This window comes from Python bivittatus, unplaced genomic scaffold (assembly GCF_059951505.1).
Source record: "Python bivittatus isolate LINGU-HERP-01145 unplaced genomic scaffold, Pbiv_v1 ctg000980_np1212, whole genome shotgun sequence".
Classification (NCBI taxonomy): domain Eukaryota; kingdom Metazoa; phylum Chordata; class Lepidosauria; order Squamata; family Pythonidae; genus Python; species Python bivittatus.
In genome coordinates this window covers 26479117-26496800 of record NW_028277125.1, presented here as the reverse complement: position 1 = coordinate 26496800, position 17684 = coordinate 26479117, and the positions used below count along the sequence as shown (strand labels likewise).

The 17684-nt window shown below is 36.7% G+C and overlaps 1 protein-coding gene across 2 annotated transcripts in view; it reads right to left on the bottom strand.

The window, feature by feature from the left end:
• PLOD2 (procollagen-lysine,2-oxoglutarate 5-dioxygenase 2) overlaps positions 1-17684 on the bottom strand; it is a 62334-nt gene that overhangs the window by 6524 nt on the left and 38126 nt on the right. The window contains exons 6-14 of one of the 2 annotated variants that reach the window (XM_088131851.1): positions 15449-15512; positions 12722-12819; positions 12364-12465; positions 10057-10182; positions 8918-9039; positions 6899-7003; positions 5331-5456; positions 3756-3897; positions 2622-2684 (exon numbers count right to left, since the gene is read on the bottom strand). In XM_088131851.1, coding sequence (XP_087987977.1) covers positions 2622-2684; positions 3756-3897; positions 5331-5456; positions 6899-7003; positions 8918-9039; positions 10057-10182; positions 12364-12465; positions 12722-12819; positions 15449-15512 — 948 coding nt within the window. The remainder of the gene's footprint in view (positions 1-2621; positions 2685-3755; positions 3898-5330; positions 5457-6898; positions 7004-8917; positions 9040-10056; positions 10183-12363; positions 12466-12721; positions 12820-15448; positions 15513-17684) is intronic. The other variant, XM_088131853.1, reaches the window with a different exon arrangement.

Sequence of the window (17684 nt, the reverse complement as noted above, 5' to 3'; positions counted from 1 at the left end):
AATTAATTATATAATTTAACCTATCCATGTTCATAAGATCACTCTATATCCTTCCCTTTGATCGGTCATTTGATTGTTCAAGACTTGCTATCCCATATAATTTAACATAATTATCATCATGAATTAATTATATAATTTAACCTATCCATATTCACAAGCTCACTCTATATTCTTCCCTTTGATCCGTCTTTTGATTGTTCAAGACTTGCTATCCAAAACTGTTGTCCTTCAGCCTCTTGTTTAAGTCAGCCAACCCTCTGTATAAACTTATTTGATGGGAATTAAATGAGTTAAACTGTAAACTGACTCCCCTTAGGAAGTGAGAAAACATGGATTCTAATATGTGTACAGGCCATGTGTACCAAGTATTTGCAATGAAAAACAATAATACTTTGTTGTACCTTTCTGCTACAAAAATACACCACACCACTGTCCAGTTTTATGTTCCATTACTTCTGATGGGGTTGCATTATCATAGAACTGGAAAACACAGTGGTAACACATGCTTCTGACAGTGGGTGTATTTAAAAGAATGAGACTATGTCTCACAGAAATGAAAGAAAACTACAAGCGTTCTTTGTTATTATAGCATAAAAGAGCCTCAATTTATCTCACAAGATTCAGGAAGAAAGTTCTTATGGAAAAACAGGTTTCTGGATTCAAAACTTGGAACAGACAAGAATGATTGGGTAATTTAGCTTCAACATAAAAAACAACAACAATGAATTACACCCAGTTATAACTATACAAAACCATTAAACTGCATTTTGTTCCTGATAGCTATTTGAATTTTTATTTTGAATTTTTAAAATTGTGCATACATTCAAGTTCATGTTAATTTAAAATTTAACATCTTGCCACTAACTCTATAGGCTAAAAATGAGAATCACTCTCATGCAATATGGTGTGGTTTCATATTCATTAACAAAGTGACAAATTTAGCATTTCAAACAGCAGATAAAAGTGATATATATGAAGATATTAGCCTCAATAAAAAAATTAAGCAAAGTCCAATGGAATGTTATAACTGAAACTGCACTATAACGGAGTATAATAACCTACATCTGCTGTTACTAGAACAATGACTTAAAATGCATGATTTTAAAGATATAGTTTTACTTCTATCACTAGGAAATTCAGCTGGGTGAGCAAATGCTTTGGTTTGAATTTTAATATATAATTTGTACTTCCTGAACCAATTTGTAATTATATTACAATTATATCTGAACACCTTTCTAAACTTCACAGATCTGTTCTCTAATCAAAAACATATGTGAAAATTTATTATTAGAAAAATATTAGTCCAGAATTTTATATATTAATAAAATATTAACAAAAATGGTAACTTTTGAAAAACTGTACATAGAAGAATGAGTACACTATTAGAAATATTTATGGAATTGTATACATTAAAAACAACGTTTTAAGGAATGGTATGAAACAAAAATTAGAAAAAATGAAAAACCTAGTGAATCTAAAATTTAGAATCATTTACACTGTTGGTAGTAGAGAAAAGGGAGCCACACATATATTTTAAACTTTTGGCAATAATGCTACTAAATGTGGTTATTTTAAAAGGTTTTGTAAAGATACAAATCATACAAAACAAAAATGATTTCCATATTGTAGTGTTTTGTAGTTTTAGCCATTTAGTGCAATAAAGTTTCCGAGAGCATTTGAAAAGCAAAAAACTTGGTTCAAAAATCCATTAACTTGCATGTTCCACAAATAGCACCCTGAGTTCAGTGGTGTGCTGGTGAGCGTTTAAGAACTGACTCTGCTGGCTCCATTTCCCAGGCTGCACTGTGTTGCTAGCTGTGGAACAGCTGATCAGCGTGCTAGTCATCCTTGCTCAGCTCTGCTCTCAACCAGCTTGTAAAAGGCCAGAAAAGTTAGCAATCGTTTCTTGTAAGCAGTGCAAGCCAGTTCTAGTACACCATGCCTAAATTGGATTACAACATTTCTCATTAAGAACTAACTAGGGCTGATGGGAACTGCAAACAGCTTACAGCCTAATGCTGGAAGTTACAGCAGTAGCCCATCATCATCATCGCCACCACCACCTTCATCACCGTTTTATTAGCACCAGAAAGGAACTATCAAGGCATGTCCATAAGGCTAGCTAATATATCACTATGTAAACAGTAGTATTAAGTGCTTTCTTTCCATCATTTAGTTTTGTTGATTGTTTGGATCATATCCGTTAACAACGCTGTTTGGCAGCCTATAGCTCCAGAGTGGCAAGCGTCTTCCAAATTCCCTTTCTGCAAACTGCATTTCTTGACTGCCTTTCCTAACACATTTAAACAACCCTACAGAGCATGTCGTAACTTTAACACAGGGGAAAAAAAGTCTACCTACTCCAACATTTAGTAACCCTTTGCAAATCCCTGTGCCCTCCATATGGATAATCCATCCTTGCCCTACCCACCTACCGACCTCAACTCAGTTTTTAAAAAGCAACACTACTAAGTACAGCTCCTGCTTTAATGCCTTCCCCTGCTTTACATGATATCTAAGGACAGACGAAGTTTGTAAAAGCTGTAGACATGGGCCTAAAAGCTGAAGACAAAAAAAAGGATATCCATTATATTGTAATAAATGATTAAAAAATGTGAGACCTTTGGGGGGCTGAGCATATGGAATGCCTCCACAGAAGGGGAGTCTTTTTCCCTCTGTATGGTCTAAAATGAAGGAGGAGAAGCACCACATCAGTTGACCTTTCGTTGCTCTCTTTCACATTGTTAGAGCTGTATTAGGGTTTCCGCTGCCATGTTAGATAAACAACAGTCTTTAATCAAAAGCTGGTAAAGAGTTTTTACAAACAACATGCAGCTTCAAGCAAAGCTTTTCACGTATGGGTTAAAAGCTTGATCTGCCAGCTCTTTATGTACTGCAAATAAAAGCAAAAAAAAAAAAAAAGGCCAGGGCTGAGCCACAGCACAAGAATAAGAAAAAGGGTGTTTTCTTCTTCTTCTTTTTCATGAGCCATGAAGTCAAATTAGATTTAATGAACATGAGTACATGGCAAGCACAGACTGTAACAACTGATGCCAGAAAGGTTGAGAACAAGATAATATTGACTGGGATATGCTGTAGAATCAATATGAATAAAAGAAAATCATGCCTTGTTAAAGGAGGGAATAAACTTTAATACTTGCCAGCTTTTCTTGTTCAATTCAGCAAAATTATTTTTCAATGCTACATTGCCTGGAAATAGCTGTCATATGTTTCTGCTCTGGAACTAATGTAAATATCAGTACAAATTACAGATTTACAGTTATATTCCAGTGATATTCATATGTGATCTTATATATTATCATCCATTCAATACTATTAACAGCATTATTGCTATTGTCCAATAAAATTTAATCAGCTTTACAATCACAAAATTAAAGGCAATTCTAAACTGCAACACTGGGACATTAGTACAATCCAATAATGTACTAATATGTATATATATAATGTATAGCATTTGGGGTCTTTCATTTATCTAATACTAAGATCAATTTATAAAATGGCAAATATCTATACTATAAATACCACATGGAATGGGCGTTTGACTAGATATGTTAAAAAATAATTTTGCATTCGAAACTAGGCAGCTTACATTAGTTACAAATGTTTAAGAACACATAAAAATGTGAATTAAATGGCTGCCAAGTTGAACAAAAACACAAAAAATTGGCTAGTACTTTCTTTTATGAAAAGGAAAAAAGGGTAACAACCAACATGGAGCTTCACATGCATCTTACCATTTCCCGGGCATTCCTGCACACAGTCATATCAGGATCCAGCTTTTCACGGGCAAAACAATTTCTCTCCTTCATCTCAGATCTGAGAGTCTGTCCTTTGATCAAGTATATGTTAGCCACGTAAGGGACATTCCATACACCTCTATGGAAGAAATGGCAGATGGAATGGAATGGAAATATTCAGGCAGTTGGGCAAAGTTTTGGTTCACAGTTCCATTACTTTTCTCTTAACTTGAGTGAGAAAATACCGTCAAACTTTAACTATACTTTCTTATTTAGCATGAAGTGGGAAACCATAGTTAAAAGCTTTGGAACACACCAAGAATTTAAGCAGTTTCCTGAGTGATTACTTTCCTGACTTTTTCCAAAGTGTTAACTATAGTTTGGACAATATAAGAAACTATAATTGATGAAACTTATATGTATAGTTATTAGGGCCATATGAACTCCATCAAACAGAGTTCAGTTTATTATTTCAGCACAGCCAATATCATTCATAAATTTTACAAGCTTGCAAACCTCAATTTCAACTTCTTATTTGAAGGTTGTCTTTACTCTCAATAACTGCACAGATATATATATACTGAATTAGGAGAGTAATTTGTTTGCTATACTTAGCTCATCAATGAACTGGACTAAAACTATGATAGGAACACAATCATTTTCATGGTTGTTACTCTGCTTTGAAAGAACCCCACAAAGTAACTTTGCATTGCTGAATTTTACAGAACACTGCCCTATTTCCAAGGAAATCAGTTTCTTGTGGAATATCTGAAAATGAAATGCACACTGTGAATAATGTTGAAATTAATTTCCATAAGGAACTGTAATTTGTTCTACATCCCAGTGTATTGCTTCACACAAAAACAATTTTATAAAATTCAACAATCAAGGAAAACACAAATTATTTTATTTCAATAAAATAAATATTCATAATTGAGTAATTGATATCTATATATAAAGAACATTTAACTTTTAAACTTTGTCACCCAATTATACTTTTTAAAACAGCTTATAATTAAAATCAATGACAATTTACAGTTTAAAAAAGCACAGTGCTAACAATTCACTTTGCACGATTTACATGAGTATTCCTAAAAAATGTATTCAGTGACCATTTGCCATAGCCTCCACAAAATGTGGTAACTGTGAAATAAACAACCACAACTAGGCAAGGAGAAGGGCTGAGATTTCCTAGATATCACATCCTGTAACAGACACGATATGAAGGTAGCGTGCAAAATATTTTGATGTGATCCAAATCCAAACAGCCCATTTTGATTGTGAGAAGCAGGTCCAAGTGTGAACTAGGTTGTTCTGGGCATTTTAGGGAACGATCAAGACATTTCTGAAATGCTTGAAAAGGGGCCATTTCATACCCAAAATGGGGTGTTTCAAACTTAATATGAAATTGAAATATTTGGCACATCCCTAATTGAATTTTTTTTTTCTTCATGTTTCAAGCCTTCAGTAAAGAAAAATGCAACATAAATTTAACAAGTTTATTAAAACTGTTCATACTGGATAACCAGAAAACTAAAAAATGGTTAGCTTTGCAGCGTAAGGCTAACTTACATTCTGTTTCCCTGGACAATATCTATGTAGTCTTCAGATCGAGCATAATATCCATCAGGACTTAATGCACCCCAAAAGTTAGACCACAGCTTCCCATGACGCATTACAAGAGGTGCAATAATCTTTCTGTAAACAATAGTAGTAAGAAACATGACTGGGTTGGAAGTTAACAATGAAGGCTAACATAATAGTATTAATAGTACAGCATAATAGTCACTCATGCCCTGGTCACCTCATGATTGAATTACTGGAATGCACTCTACATGCGGCTGCCCTTGAAGACCACCCAGAAGCTACAGCTGGTTCAAAATGCAGTGGCGCGAGCAGTAAAGGGCGCCTGTCCGTGTGCCCATGTGTCACCATGGCTGTGCAGGCTACATTAGCTGCCAGTTGGCTTCTGAGTACAATATAAGGAACTGGTTGTTACCTATAAAGCCTGTATGGCACAGGGCCTGGATATCTGACAGACCACTTATCTCTATTTGTTTCTTCCCACCCAGTGCAGAGTGGGTGTGCTCCAGGTCCCCTCCATTAAACATTGCATCTTGTGGAACCTAGGAAGTGTGCCTTCTCTGTTGCGGCCCCCACCCTGTGGAACAGCATCCCCCCCCAGAGATAAGGACAGCACCATCTCTCTTAGGTTCCAGAAAGCTTTGAAAACCTGGCTTTGGACCCAGGCCTGGGGTTGATGTTTATTATTTGTTTAATGGGCCTTGTTTTGTTTTTTTATTTTGTTGTTTATTAGACTATTTTAGTCTGGGCTGTCTTATTTAACATTTTTAGCTGCTTTTATGTTTTTTCTAGTTTTGTATGCTGCCCAGAAGCAGACTGGCGTTGGGTGGCCAATAAATATAAACAAACAAACAAACAAACAAATAAATAAATGCTGACATTTATAAGGTACCAGTATGAATGTATTCTGATTGTCACACGGGATTCAAGCATCTTTTCCAGGCACCATCAATTAGCTGCCCAGAGAAAACTGGTAATTCTGTATGGTACACAGGCTTGTCCTGGATTTATACCCAAAGATTTATAAACATCACAGCAACAAAGAAATAGCTGAAACACAGCAACTTTGGGAGCCCATAACTGAGAGCTAAATACATGCTTTGCATGCACTGTATAAGACCTCAGATATTACCTCTGGCATTTGCACTGAAAAGCTAGAACAGGCAGAAAGATCTACCAAAATGCTAGGGAGTAGACAGTGCTGGCTGAGATGGATTAATGGTTGCTGTTAACTGTTCATTGCCATGTAATGAAATCGAGTCTTATATTTTGAAGCAATTTCTTTTCAAATTCAAAAGCTGAATAAATGGCTTTTGAACAAACTTCCTGAAAAAATTCCTGAGATGGAAATATACTATACCTACTAGTGATCCTAGGGAACTGAGAACTGAATGTTGACACAAGATAATGGTAGTATTATTTTCTCTAACACACACTGCATCTTCTTCTAAAATAAAGCTATTTCAAAGAATTATTAGATAAATCTAAATGAGAAATTGAGATTAGATGTAATAATGTTCTCTAAACCCAAACATTTTCCCCCATATTAAACATACCTATTTTGTTCTATAAGAAGCCTCAGGGTATTTGGATTTGTTAAAATAACATCTGCATCAATGCTGAAATAGTAGTCACACCCTTTATTCTGCCGACAGATATCCCTTGAAAAACAGAATAGACAGCAAAGCCATTAGTATTTATAAACAGGCCAACATCCAAATTGCTCATAATAGCTGTAGGTATGCATGTATGAAGCCCAGAAATTTAAGAACTTTATCTGGCAGCTTTAATAGTATAACAAGTTAAACTAATTTTTTAAAAAATAGTTAAATAATTGTTCAGAAAAAAATGGCTGAGTTAGTGAGATGATTCAGTGAAAAAAGAACCAGCTGTTTAAAAGTCATAGGCTGGATAAAGTATTCCCAGCATTCTGCAAAAGAAGTGTTCAGAAGTAAAAGCACTGTGGTTTCTCATGGGTCTGACAGTGAAGCAGAATATGGTCAGAGGTGAATTTCACAACTGTCTGCAAGAATTATTCAGATGACCTTCCCAGTAATCTTATGAATAAGCTATCCAACTTTTGAAATGGGAAAATGACTCAAACAACATTGCCTCTGCATTAGATCTCTTCTTGGCGGTGATGGAATGTCAGGAGAATGTGGAGCCCTTACAAAGAGATTTCAATCTTGGGAAAGTAAAAAGTGTGAAAAAGTCAAAGCAACTCCTTGATTGCGTTTGGTATAAGCTGAAGTAGAGAGGGGCTTTGACAGGCTTTCAGAATTCTGTAACTACACCCTAACTGCATTAAGCTACTTTCCAAGACTCCTAATGACTCCTCCTGTTTCCTAACATGGTCTAGACCTAGAGAAATAGAGTACAGGTGGTAGGAATTGTGCAGAATTTAACTGAGCATGTTGCACTGAATTAACAAAATTACATGTAAGATATCCAATTCCACCTATATTTGTTTTTTATATATAAATTTTATACATGCACAAAGAGAAAGAGAGATCTTTAGAGGCATTCAAAATCCCATTATCAACATCTTCCCTTCCACAACATAAACAGTTGTATTTATTAACAGACAAGGTAGAGAACACGCCCACGATCCTGCAAGGTGCTTTTTCCTTCCAGGGACTAGAACTTCAGATCCCAAATTGAATGTGAAAAATTAATTCAACATGCATAATTCCCATCAGGAAAATTCTTTGGAATTGCCATGTACATTGGCCATTATACAGAGGCAATTCTGGAATACAGTTCAGTTCCTGAGAAGAAAAAGCTACCTCATCCAGATGTGGAAGTTTCCCCCTTCTGCTATCACTTCAAACAGCTTTTCGGGTCTCAAAATTAAATCTCTGAGCTTTGGGACAGGAAAAAATGGTGGAGACTCAAAGCATCTATACTATGGTGACTTCTTGCATGTACCTAAGCAAGGATGTTCATTATAATACCTCCACGAAAAAATACTTATGACACCTTTGGCAATAATGCTTTTTTATGGTGGGAAAGAAGATCTGAAACTCTCTTTCCAGATATACTGAGCTTGTGTCGACTTTAATAGCTTTTCAGGGCAGATCAAGACAGCTTTATAATCTTGGATTTTTGATGAATGATTTATTTCATGTCTTATTGATTCTCTATTTTTACTGGAAACTTTTCTGCTATTTTATTGACCTTTTGAATTTTTTGCTTCATTTTTGTTTCTTGTTTGAATATTATTGCTGAATATTGAATTTAAAAAATAGCTGCTTTGGAACCTTGTATTAAAAGTTAGTAAAGAAATTTGTTAAAATAAACTGAAAATAATGAAGTTAACAGACAGGCTGATGAATAATCTACACCATCTGCTCTGTTTCAATATATTTCTCCACCCAACTGAAAAACCTATTAAACCCTAACTATTAAGCAATCCCACAAAGAGAAAGTGTGTATAAACACATAACTGAGATATTTAATTAAAACAATTCTTTTTTATATATTCATGTGAATTAAAAACCTCTAATCAAGATCAATACATTGTGATTTTTTTCTAATATATGCACTTGAAGGATAAATAATTAAAATTAAATTACATTCCCATGTTCCTGGCATCAGCTTGACTCAGATTTTCTTCAGGTCCAACAATTTTTATAGTTTTAATTATATTATTGGCTTTTTTCCAAAAGTTTTTTATATCCTTTTCATGATAAACTTCCTGGAAGTGTTTTAAAAAAAGAGAATTAATGAAAAATCAGTCATACTGTATAAGAACTAAACAAGCAGTAAAATAGACAGAAGACAAAATGGAAATTGAAATGAAAACTCTACAAATCTGGAAAAGACTATAAATGAATTATCCTTACTTCAACATTTTTGTTCCAGATTTTTCCTCAGATGGTATTTACCTGGGAGTGGAAGTTCACCACATTGAGATCAAATGGAAACACACACATGCAACACACACACACACACACACACACACACTAACTCTAGATATATATACACACACAACACATGAAAAAGAGGATAGGGCTTCAATTGCATGGCCACATCCACTATCTTAATTCTGATCCCCTTTCTACTTGTAGATGTTCCTGCTTCTGTCTGCAACCGTCAACACCTCTTAGAATCTACTTTCCAAGTACAATTACCTTCATGTGACGTTGAGAAAATTGCATCAGGATTGGCTGTATTTTCTCTATTTAATGAAGTTCAACAGGAAAAAAAAAAAAGGTTTTCCGATCTCAGACCTGATGCCTCAGTAGAAAAGGAGATGGATAATAGGATGTGCAGGATGCACATAATAATTCAAATAAAATATTCACCCAGATTGATAAAACAATCTCTCCATCCACCCATCTCCACCTTCTGTAGTTAGATTGAAAAAAATACATGTTCTAAGACCCTAAACAGCTGGACTAAAGAATAAATTTGGAGAATTATTTAATATTTGTGAGTTTAATCCCTCCTTCCACAGATCTCTAAATACATTCAAAAGGAAGCCGAAGGAACAAGTGCTTTAAGATCTGGTAAGAACAATGCATTGGAGAGAGAATGGAGACACTAACTTGGGATGAAATTGTAGTAGAAACATATATATGCATATTATACATGTAACAGCAGAACCATTTAAATGTTTAATGTTATTTTATTGTCAGCCTGTATAATTAGACTGAGTCATTTACTGATTTACAAAAAAATACAATTTAATCTCTGTTGATAAGGTACTTACATTGTTATGAATGAAGAAACTAAGTTTTTCTTTTGGATACTCCTGACTCAATATTCTGTCTAAACACTTTGATAGGAAAGGAGTTGGTTGTTCAATGAAAATACCAATTGTTACTGTTGGATCCTCCTAAAAATAATAAGAGTAAAGGTGCAAACAATGCAAAGGATTCACTTCAAAATCTTTCATTGTAAGAACAGTGAACTATATTATCTACCTTGGAAAAAATGCCACTCTTTCTTTAATTTAAAGCAAATTAATTTAAAAAACAATTTTGAATAAGTATTTCTCACACTTTACTAAATATTTTAAAATATATCAAAGAACTGTTGCATGAAATTTCTTTATAAACTACTTTCATAATTATTGTTTCCAGCAATCCTGTAACTATTTACCTAGGAATAAGTTCCATTGTATTTCACAGAACTTAACTTTTTAGTAGACATGTATAAGATTGCATAGCAATAACATGCATATAAGATGCATAGTCTCTAGGTCTTATTCTGGGGAGGAAAAAAAATTGGATTGGACTCATACTCAATTTCAAGATATTGTTTTTAACCTTTCAAAAAAACATAATTCAGAATAGGCAATCTTTGGGGGGGGGGCAAACTTTTCACTCCAGTATGTGTGCCTTTCCAGTAGCCACATCAGTAAAGTGGATTGAGTCCAAAGTAGAACTTCAGTGAAATTAAAGCACAAAAAGTGGAATATAAACTTAGGCATACTACTAGGATTACATTTGCTAACCCTTTAACTGAAAATAGGTAATGTTATCCGTTATCATAAATCTTAAAACCACTCGAACCATTCCTCAACTTGAAATACAGGTTTATATCAACTGGAAATGTTCAAATTTCCCTGTACCTGTTTCAGTTTAACAATCTCTTAACCAACACTATTCCCAAAATGAGAAAAACAGCAGCTATTTGGTATTTATATATGTATGGTAATTTGTATGTGGTAGTTTATATATGGTAGCTTATAACAAGTCAGCAAGCTCCACTTCTTTATGCGCTGATATTCTTACCTAGCTTGGTGGCAATGCAAGAAGAGAAGCAAGCTCAGAGAACAGAGAACCCAACAGTTCTTCTGCCACAGTTGTCTCCTAGGGTAAATGTTAGTGCTGTGCCTCTGGCTGAAAACTAGGCATTGCCTAGACTGCTTCTGCCATGAAAGAGATGCCTTGGAAACTTTATTCACCCACATCTAAGCTTTCTATGCTTTGATAAGACAAGTTACATTTTCAACCCAGATTATAAAAGCCCTGACAAAAACTGAGGTAGCAAAGGAAACCATGTGCTATCTGTTGCAGGATCTCCATTTTGTTGTCTTCTGGGCTTTTGGTGGTATCTCCCCCATCTTTACTAAGTATGGTCCACGAGATCAGAGTTGTCATGGAAGCATCCACCAGGGATTGGGGCCAGGTGTTAAGAGAAGCTAGGAAAGTATGAGGAGACTTATTGGGCTTGATAGCCAAAAATAATATTTTTTGACAGACAAAAGAAAGATTCTTTTGCCTCCTGGGGATTCCCCATTCTGCCTCAGTGTTTTGGCTTATTGTATGGGAAAGGGAAGGCACTAAACAGAATTGCAAGTCATCGGGGACTTGTTTTCTGCTGTTGGGTCCATTATGGTTCTGGTTCCTTCAGACAGAATTCTGGAAAAAAAAAATTTGAACAAAGTCTGTTTTTTGGAAGAATCCAGTGAATGGGACTGGCTATTAATCATCTTCTTTGACCAGGGACAGCTCCTTCTTCTCCTGAACTGGCTGAGTCAGAAGAGAGACATCTGAACCACATGCAGTAATGAGTGGGGACTGGTTGCCCCTACTTTATTTGGATGCTGGATCTTCCACCTACAAATATTGGACTGCCCCTTGTCCTTTTTGGTGACGAGGTAGAAAAGGAGAGATGGGGAAAAAAGCTCCCAAATGGAGCTTCTCACTTTTTTTGCTGCCCTTCATGAGATGGTTAGTCACTGGCACGGTCCTGATCCAGGAAGGCTATCACCCAGCTTGAAATGCCAAGGCCTTCCCTAGTAATTTTTGAAAAAAGAAGGCCAGGGGTCTCTGGTGGAGAGAAAACTGTACATTTAGTCCTGAACTTCCATATAATGTTATCATTATTTCCATGTAACAGAAATCAGTTCCCACCATCATTTATAAATAAAATGGTAGCAAGACAGAAAAGACAGATGAGAAAATCTGGTGAAGGCGAGGGTATGAAAAAAGAGCAGAAAGCTGTAGATAGCTAGATAACACCCTCATCATTTATATACAGACTTCAACTGGATGCAGAATATACTTACAGGCAATGTAGCTAGTTCTAGTAAATCTGTGTCACAGGTACCACATCCTGTTTCACGAGTCCAGCCATTAGGTATATAATTTCCAAAGTAATTGAGATTAAGCTAGGTTAAAAGAAGAGGGGGGGGGGACATCATCAAGTCAATTCAATAGATTAGCATTTCTAACTCTAGAATAAGATCCGTTCAACAAAGCTCTGCAGCAGTTCTCACTTAATGGGATAAAGTGAAATTGGCTAGGAAATTTCATGAAATGCATCGATCCTTCCTACCACTGCTACTACGCTACTAACAAATGAACTTCTATTTTATTGCTCTCATACAGAAAAGCTGATACTGAAATCAGGTCACTATTACTTACTTTTGTTGGGCCATTTCCATGAAGAGTGACCGGGAGAGTATCATACATAGAATTCCTAGCTCTGGCTCTTCCATCTTCAAATTTCAGAAGAACTTCATCTGCAGCCCACCAAGAAGTTAATAACACATCAACTGTAAGTTACTCAAACAAGGATGATACAACATTCTTTGCAGCTTCCTAAGCATCCATAGATTCTCATCTAATCTTGTAATTTTCAAACTGCTCATTCCAGAGTTCAGAAGGAACATATACATCATTCTATTTTTATTTTTATTTATTGTATTTGTATAGTCACCCCTCTCACAGAAAGTGACTCTGGGCGGTGTACAATAATTAAAAATAATAAATACATAAAAACAATTACAAATAAAAAACTATAAAAGCACACAAAACAGGAGGAGATAAAATTAATAAGGGAGCCATCACAAAATCTCCCTGGTCCCCTGGGACCCCCAGGCCTGATCACATAGCCAGATCATGAGGGACTTGCAGAATGTTAAGAGGGATGGAGCTAATCTCACTTCTGGGGAGAGAAGATTCCACAAGGCAGGTGCCACGGCAGAGAAGGCCTGCCTCCTGGGAACTGCCAAATGTAATTCTCTGGCAGACAGGATCCACAGCATGCCTTCTCTGCCAGATCTGATGGGACAGGCAGATGTGATCAGGGAGAGGTGGTCCCTCAGATAACCCAGCCCCATGCCATGAAGGGCTTTAAAAATCAAAATCAACACCTTGAATTGGACCCGAAAGCAAATTGGCAACCAGCGCAGCTCATGGAACAGATGTGTAATATGTACCGCCCTAGAGGCACCCCTAACTGCCCGCACCGCTGCATTTTGCACCAGCTGAAGCTTCCATATACTCTTCAAGGGCAGCCCCATGTAGAGCACTTTACAGAAATCTAAACAGGAGGTGACTAGGGCATGAGTGACAGTGTGTAGGTCTCTCTGATCTAGGAATGGGTGCAACTGGCACACAACACAAAGCTGTGCAAAGGGCCTTCTAGCCATGACTGTCTTTGAGCAGGAGTTGTGAGTCCAAGAGGACCCCCAGATTGCACGCAGGGTCTGTCTGGGGCAGTTTAGTTACCAAAGATAACTGAATTCAGTACCAAAGATAGTATAGTCCAAGCACCAGAAGGCCCCAAAACCCAAAGCCACTCAGTCTTCCCAAGGTTCAGCTGAAGCCTGTTGTTCCCCATCCAGACTCTCACAGCCTCAGGCACTGGGATAAGACATTCACAGCATTGCTTAATTCACCAGGGACAGAGATGTATAATTGGGTATCATCAGCATACTGATGATACCTTACTCCATGGCGACGGATGAGCTCACCCAGCGGCCTCATGTAGATGTTAGTTAGGAGGGGGGAGAGAACCGAACCATGAAGCACCCCACATAAGAGGGGCCAAGGGTGGGATCTCTCCTCCCCAACCACCACCGACTGGAATTGGCCCTGGAGGAAGGAGGTGAACCAGCACAACACAGTGCCGCCCACCCCCAATCCTCTGAGCCAGTCCAGAAGGATACCATAGTATGGAAAGCCGGAGAGAGGTCAAGTAGGGCAAGGATGGAGCCACAACCCACATCCTACCCTCACCAGAGATCATCCAAAAGTGCAGCCAATGCTGTTTCTGTCCCGTACCCAGGCATAAATCCCAAATGAAAGAGATCCAGATAATCCGCTTCATCCAAGGTCCTCTGAAGCTGTTGCGCTTTAATATCATAAAAGATATTAAAAAGCCACAATATGTAAATATAATAATCACTAAAAATAGTCAAATAATATCCCAGATGAATAGCCCCACTCCTTTCTCATAATATTGAGGAATAGGATGTCCTTTCCCCCTCTTTTTGGGTGGGACTTAGCATCTATTCAGAGCTTTCTGAAATTTTGTGGAAAAAATTATAAACTGGTATATTTTTTTCTCATCTGTTCCTGTCCATCCCCTTCTTCTATTCCTGCTTCTTTTATCAGGAAAAATAAATGAAAACAGGAGGGGATATTTAAAGTAGCTTTTAAAAATATAGAATTAGTGTTCAATTAATTCCAAGACTTCTTATCTTGAGAGTCAAATCTTCCTTTGGAAAATCAGTGAGGGATGGACCTCAGAGTCTGTTATCAATGACCAAGAATTTCAGACAGGGCTTTTAAATCTTCAAAGGGATGTTTCACTTTAAAGTTTGTAATGCAACATGTCCTCTTCCCATTCTCAGCATTCTCTCCCAGCACTTGTGAAGACTAAATGAGCCTTTGGTGTGGGCGCAGTTCCTGAGAAGAACTGTTTCTCATCTCTGGCATGTGACTAAGATAAGAGATGGATGCAGTGGTGGGAGCAAATCACAACTGTTGCAACATTGTGTTACAAATGTGACCCCTTTGGCACTTGCATCATAATGCTACACCCAAGTACTTAAAAGACAGAGTTTATGTCATGACACCACAATATATGTTTTGTCATTTTGATGAAACCTCCATTGTTGTAGATCCCCATGTAAGAAACACCAGGAAAACTTGAGGCAATATGAAGTGCTGCATGGAGGCAATTGGCATTTCTTTTTTTCTTCAAGTAAGAGTTTTACATCCACTTCTTCAGTCAGGCAAATCTAAATCATCTCACATAGACCCAATTCCATATCATGGGCAAGAAAGAAATGAGAACACTTGCAAAGAAGACACAATAATAGAAATTTCTTCATCACTTAATAGGTACTTCAGCATACATACCAACAGCTCCATTTAGGGTCTGGAAAATATTGCATTTGTGATCCAAGGTAATATTGATGCGTTCCTAAAGTTTAAGAAGTGGAAATACGGTAAATTGGGGGAGATGGGCGGCATACAAATTTGAAAAATAAATAAATAAATAAATAAAAAAGGCCTTATAAAATAAAGGTCTGTATAAAACTGAATTCAAATAGCATTATAAAATGACCAGATGTTTCATTGGCAATTCTTTTAAACACCCACTCACACAAACACATACATATTCCAGATCTTTCGCAATGCTCCATATATATTCATAATTCATCATGTCATCCAGACTTACCCTTATCAAGAATATATACTTTGTTAGCACATTGTTTATATGTCACTAATACATACCAGAGATTTGCTTTCTGTTTCAAAGGCCAAGCAAACAGAAGTTCATGACTTCTCAGGGAATAGTGACTTGGCAGTATACAATATAATACAAGAATATCTGCCAAATATCACTAATAGATTAACATCTTTAAAAGATCAGAATAGAAAGTTGAAAATGGACCATGGTACATAGAGAGCAGTAGAGTTAGGACTACTACATGAATTAGCTTTGCTTATTTGTATTTTTCTAAAAACAGAAGCAAGGCATGTTTCTAGAAATTCCTGTCCATAGATCTGCCACAGTTTAAATCAGTGATAACTTTAGCAACAATGGCTAATTCCATTCCTTTTTTAAAATCCCCATGTGGGGAAGGAAAAGTCATTTGGTAGGTTGCAGGTCTATAGAAAGTTCCATATCCCAGTTTCAGAACATACTAGGGTTCAGTAGAATACTACCTTTTTCCTCCTGGAATGTACTAAATCATCTGTTCCAGAGTAATCTGTCATATTCTGGAAGTGAATCTTCCAGAAAAATTGGTGGGAACTCAGGAAGCTGCACCTAAGACTTCAGAGAGTACAGATTATGTACCCTTAGCCTAAATCTTAACAACATGCATTGTTAAAACCACCTAACATCAGCAGTTATGTGAGAAAGATCCCAATAGTCATATCCAAAATGCAGTGCAAAACATTTCAACTCTCCCAACATTTTTTCACTGACTTCAAGAAGCTGTCCTTGAGCAGAGGAATTACATACACCAACTCCGTCAAGAAAAACTGAATTCAGTTCCATCAGGATCGTCAGCATAATTACCCATGGATTAAGCAAAAAGACTTTTCACCATAATCAGTTAACTAGCTGTTCGAATGCAGGAAGCTGCACCGTAGCACTCTAGGTTTGTATGGTTAATATCTGAGATCATTCTGCTACCCAGCCCATTTTTTCTCCCCTTTGTCTTTCTTTCTTGCTCCATGTAAAAATTAATCTGATAAGATTATACCCCAAGCATCTGAAGAAGCACACTGTGATCCACAATAGTTTATAGGATAATACTTTTGTTTGTTTATGGTGTCCCAAGGTTTATTGTTTTTCCCCCACTGGAATTGTTATATTGACATTGTTTCTTTTTATTTTTTCCCAGTCCAATGGAATGTTGGAAATAAACTTTGTCAAGAAATTCAGGACTCTGTCAGCTGAATAATTTTCCAAAGCAGAAAGAAAGGAGACCGTGTTTGGTGTTGTGGGAGAAATCAGCAAGACAAAGTTACTCTTTGAAAGCAAATTGGATTCAACCAGGCATTACAATCATCTGTAAAACTTCCCTATCAGAGAGGTGGTTGGTCATCAGCTCAAAAGGTTGCTGACTCTTCCGTTCTAAGATCCTTCCCTCTTCTATATTATGTGACCTAAAACAAAGCTATTTCTAAGTGTTGGAAAGAATTGGAGAAACAATGTTATGTTTTATGTATTGTCGAAGGCTTTCATGGCCGGCATACGATGGCTGGTGTGGGTCTTCTGGGCTGTGTGGCCGTGTTCCAGAACACGGCCACACAGCCCGGAAGACCCACACCAGCCACACCAGCCAATGTTATGTTTTCCTTAACTTATTTAAAAGTAAATTTTTATGTGAACTGTAAAGTAACTTTAATAAATTACGCACAGAAACGTGCAGGGTTAAATCCAACTACTAGTTATTGCCCCTTATTTTGACAAGACTCCAGATTCTGGAAAGGTCTATGACATATGCAGTCTTAGATGTTGGATATATCTGGAACATTTGTATGTAGAGTATACATATACACAGGGCTATATGGCCACAATTCCAGTGAGTTTTTCAGATCTCTAAACGTTTGCATGATATTTTTTGTGATCTAGTGT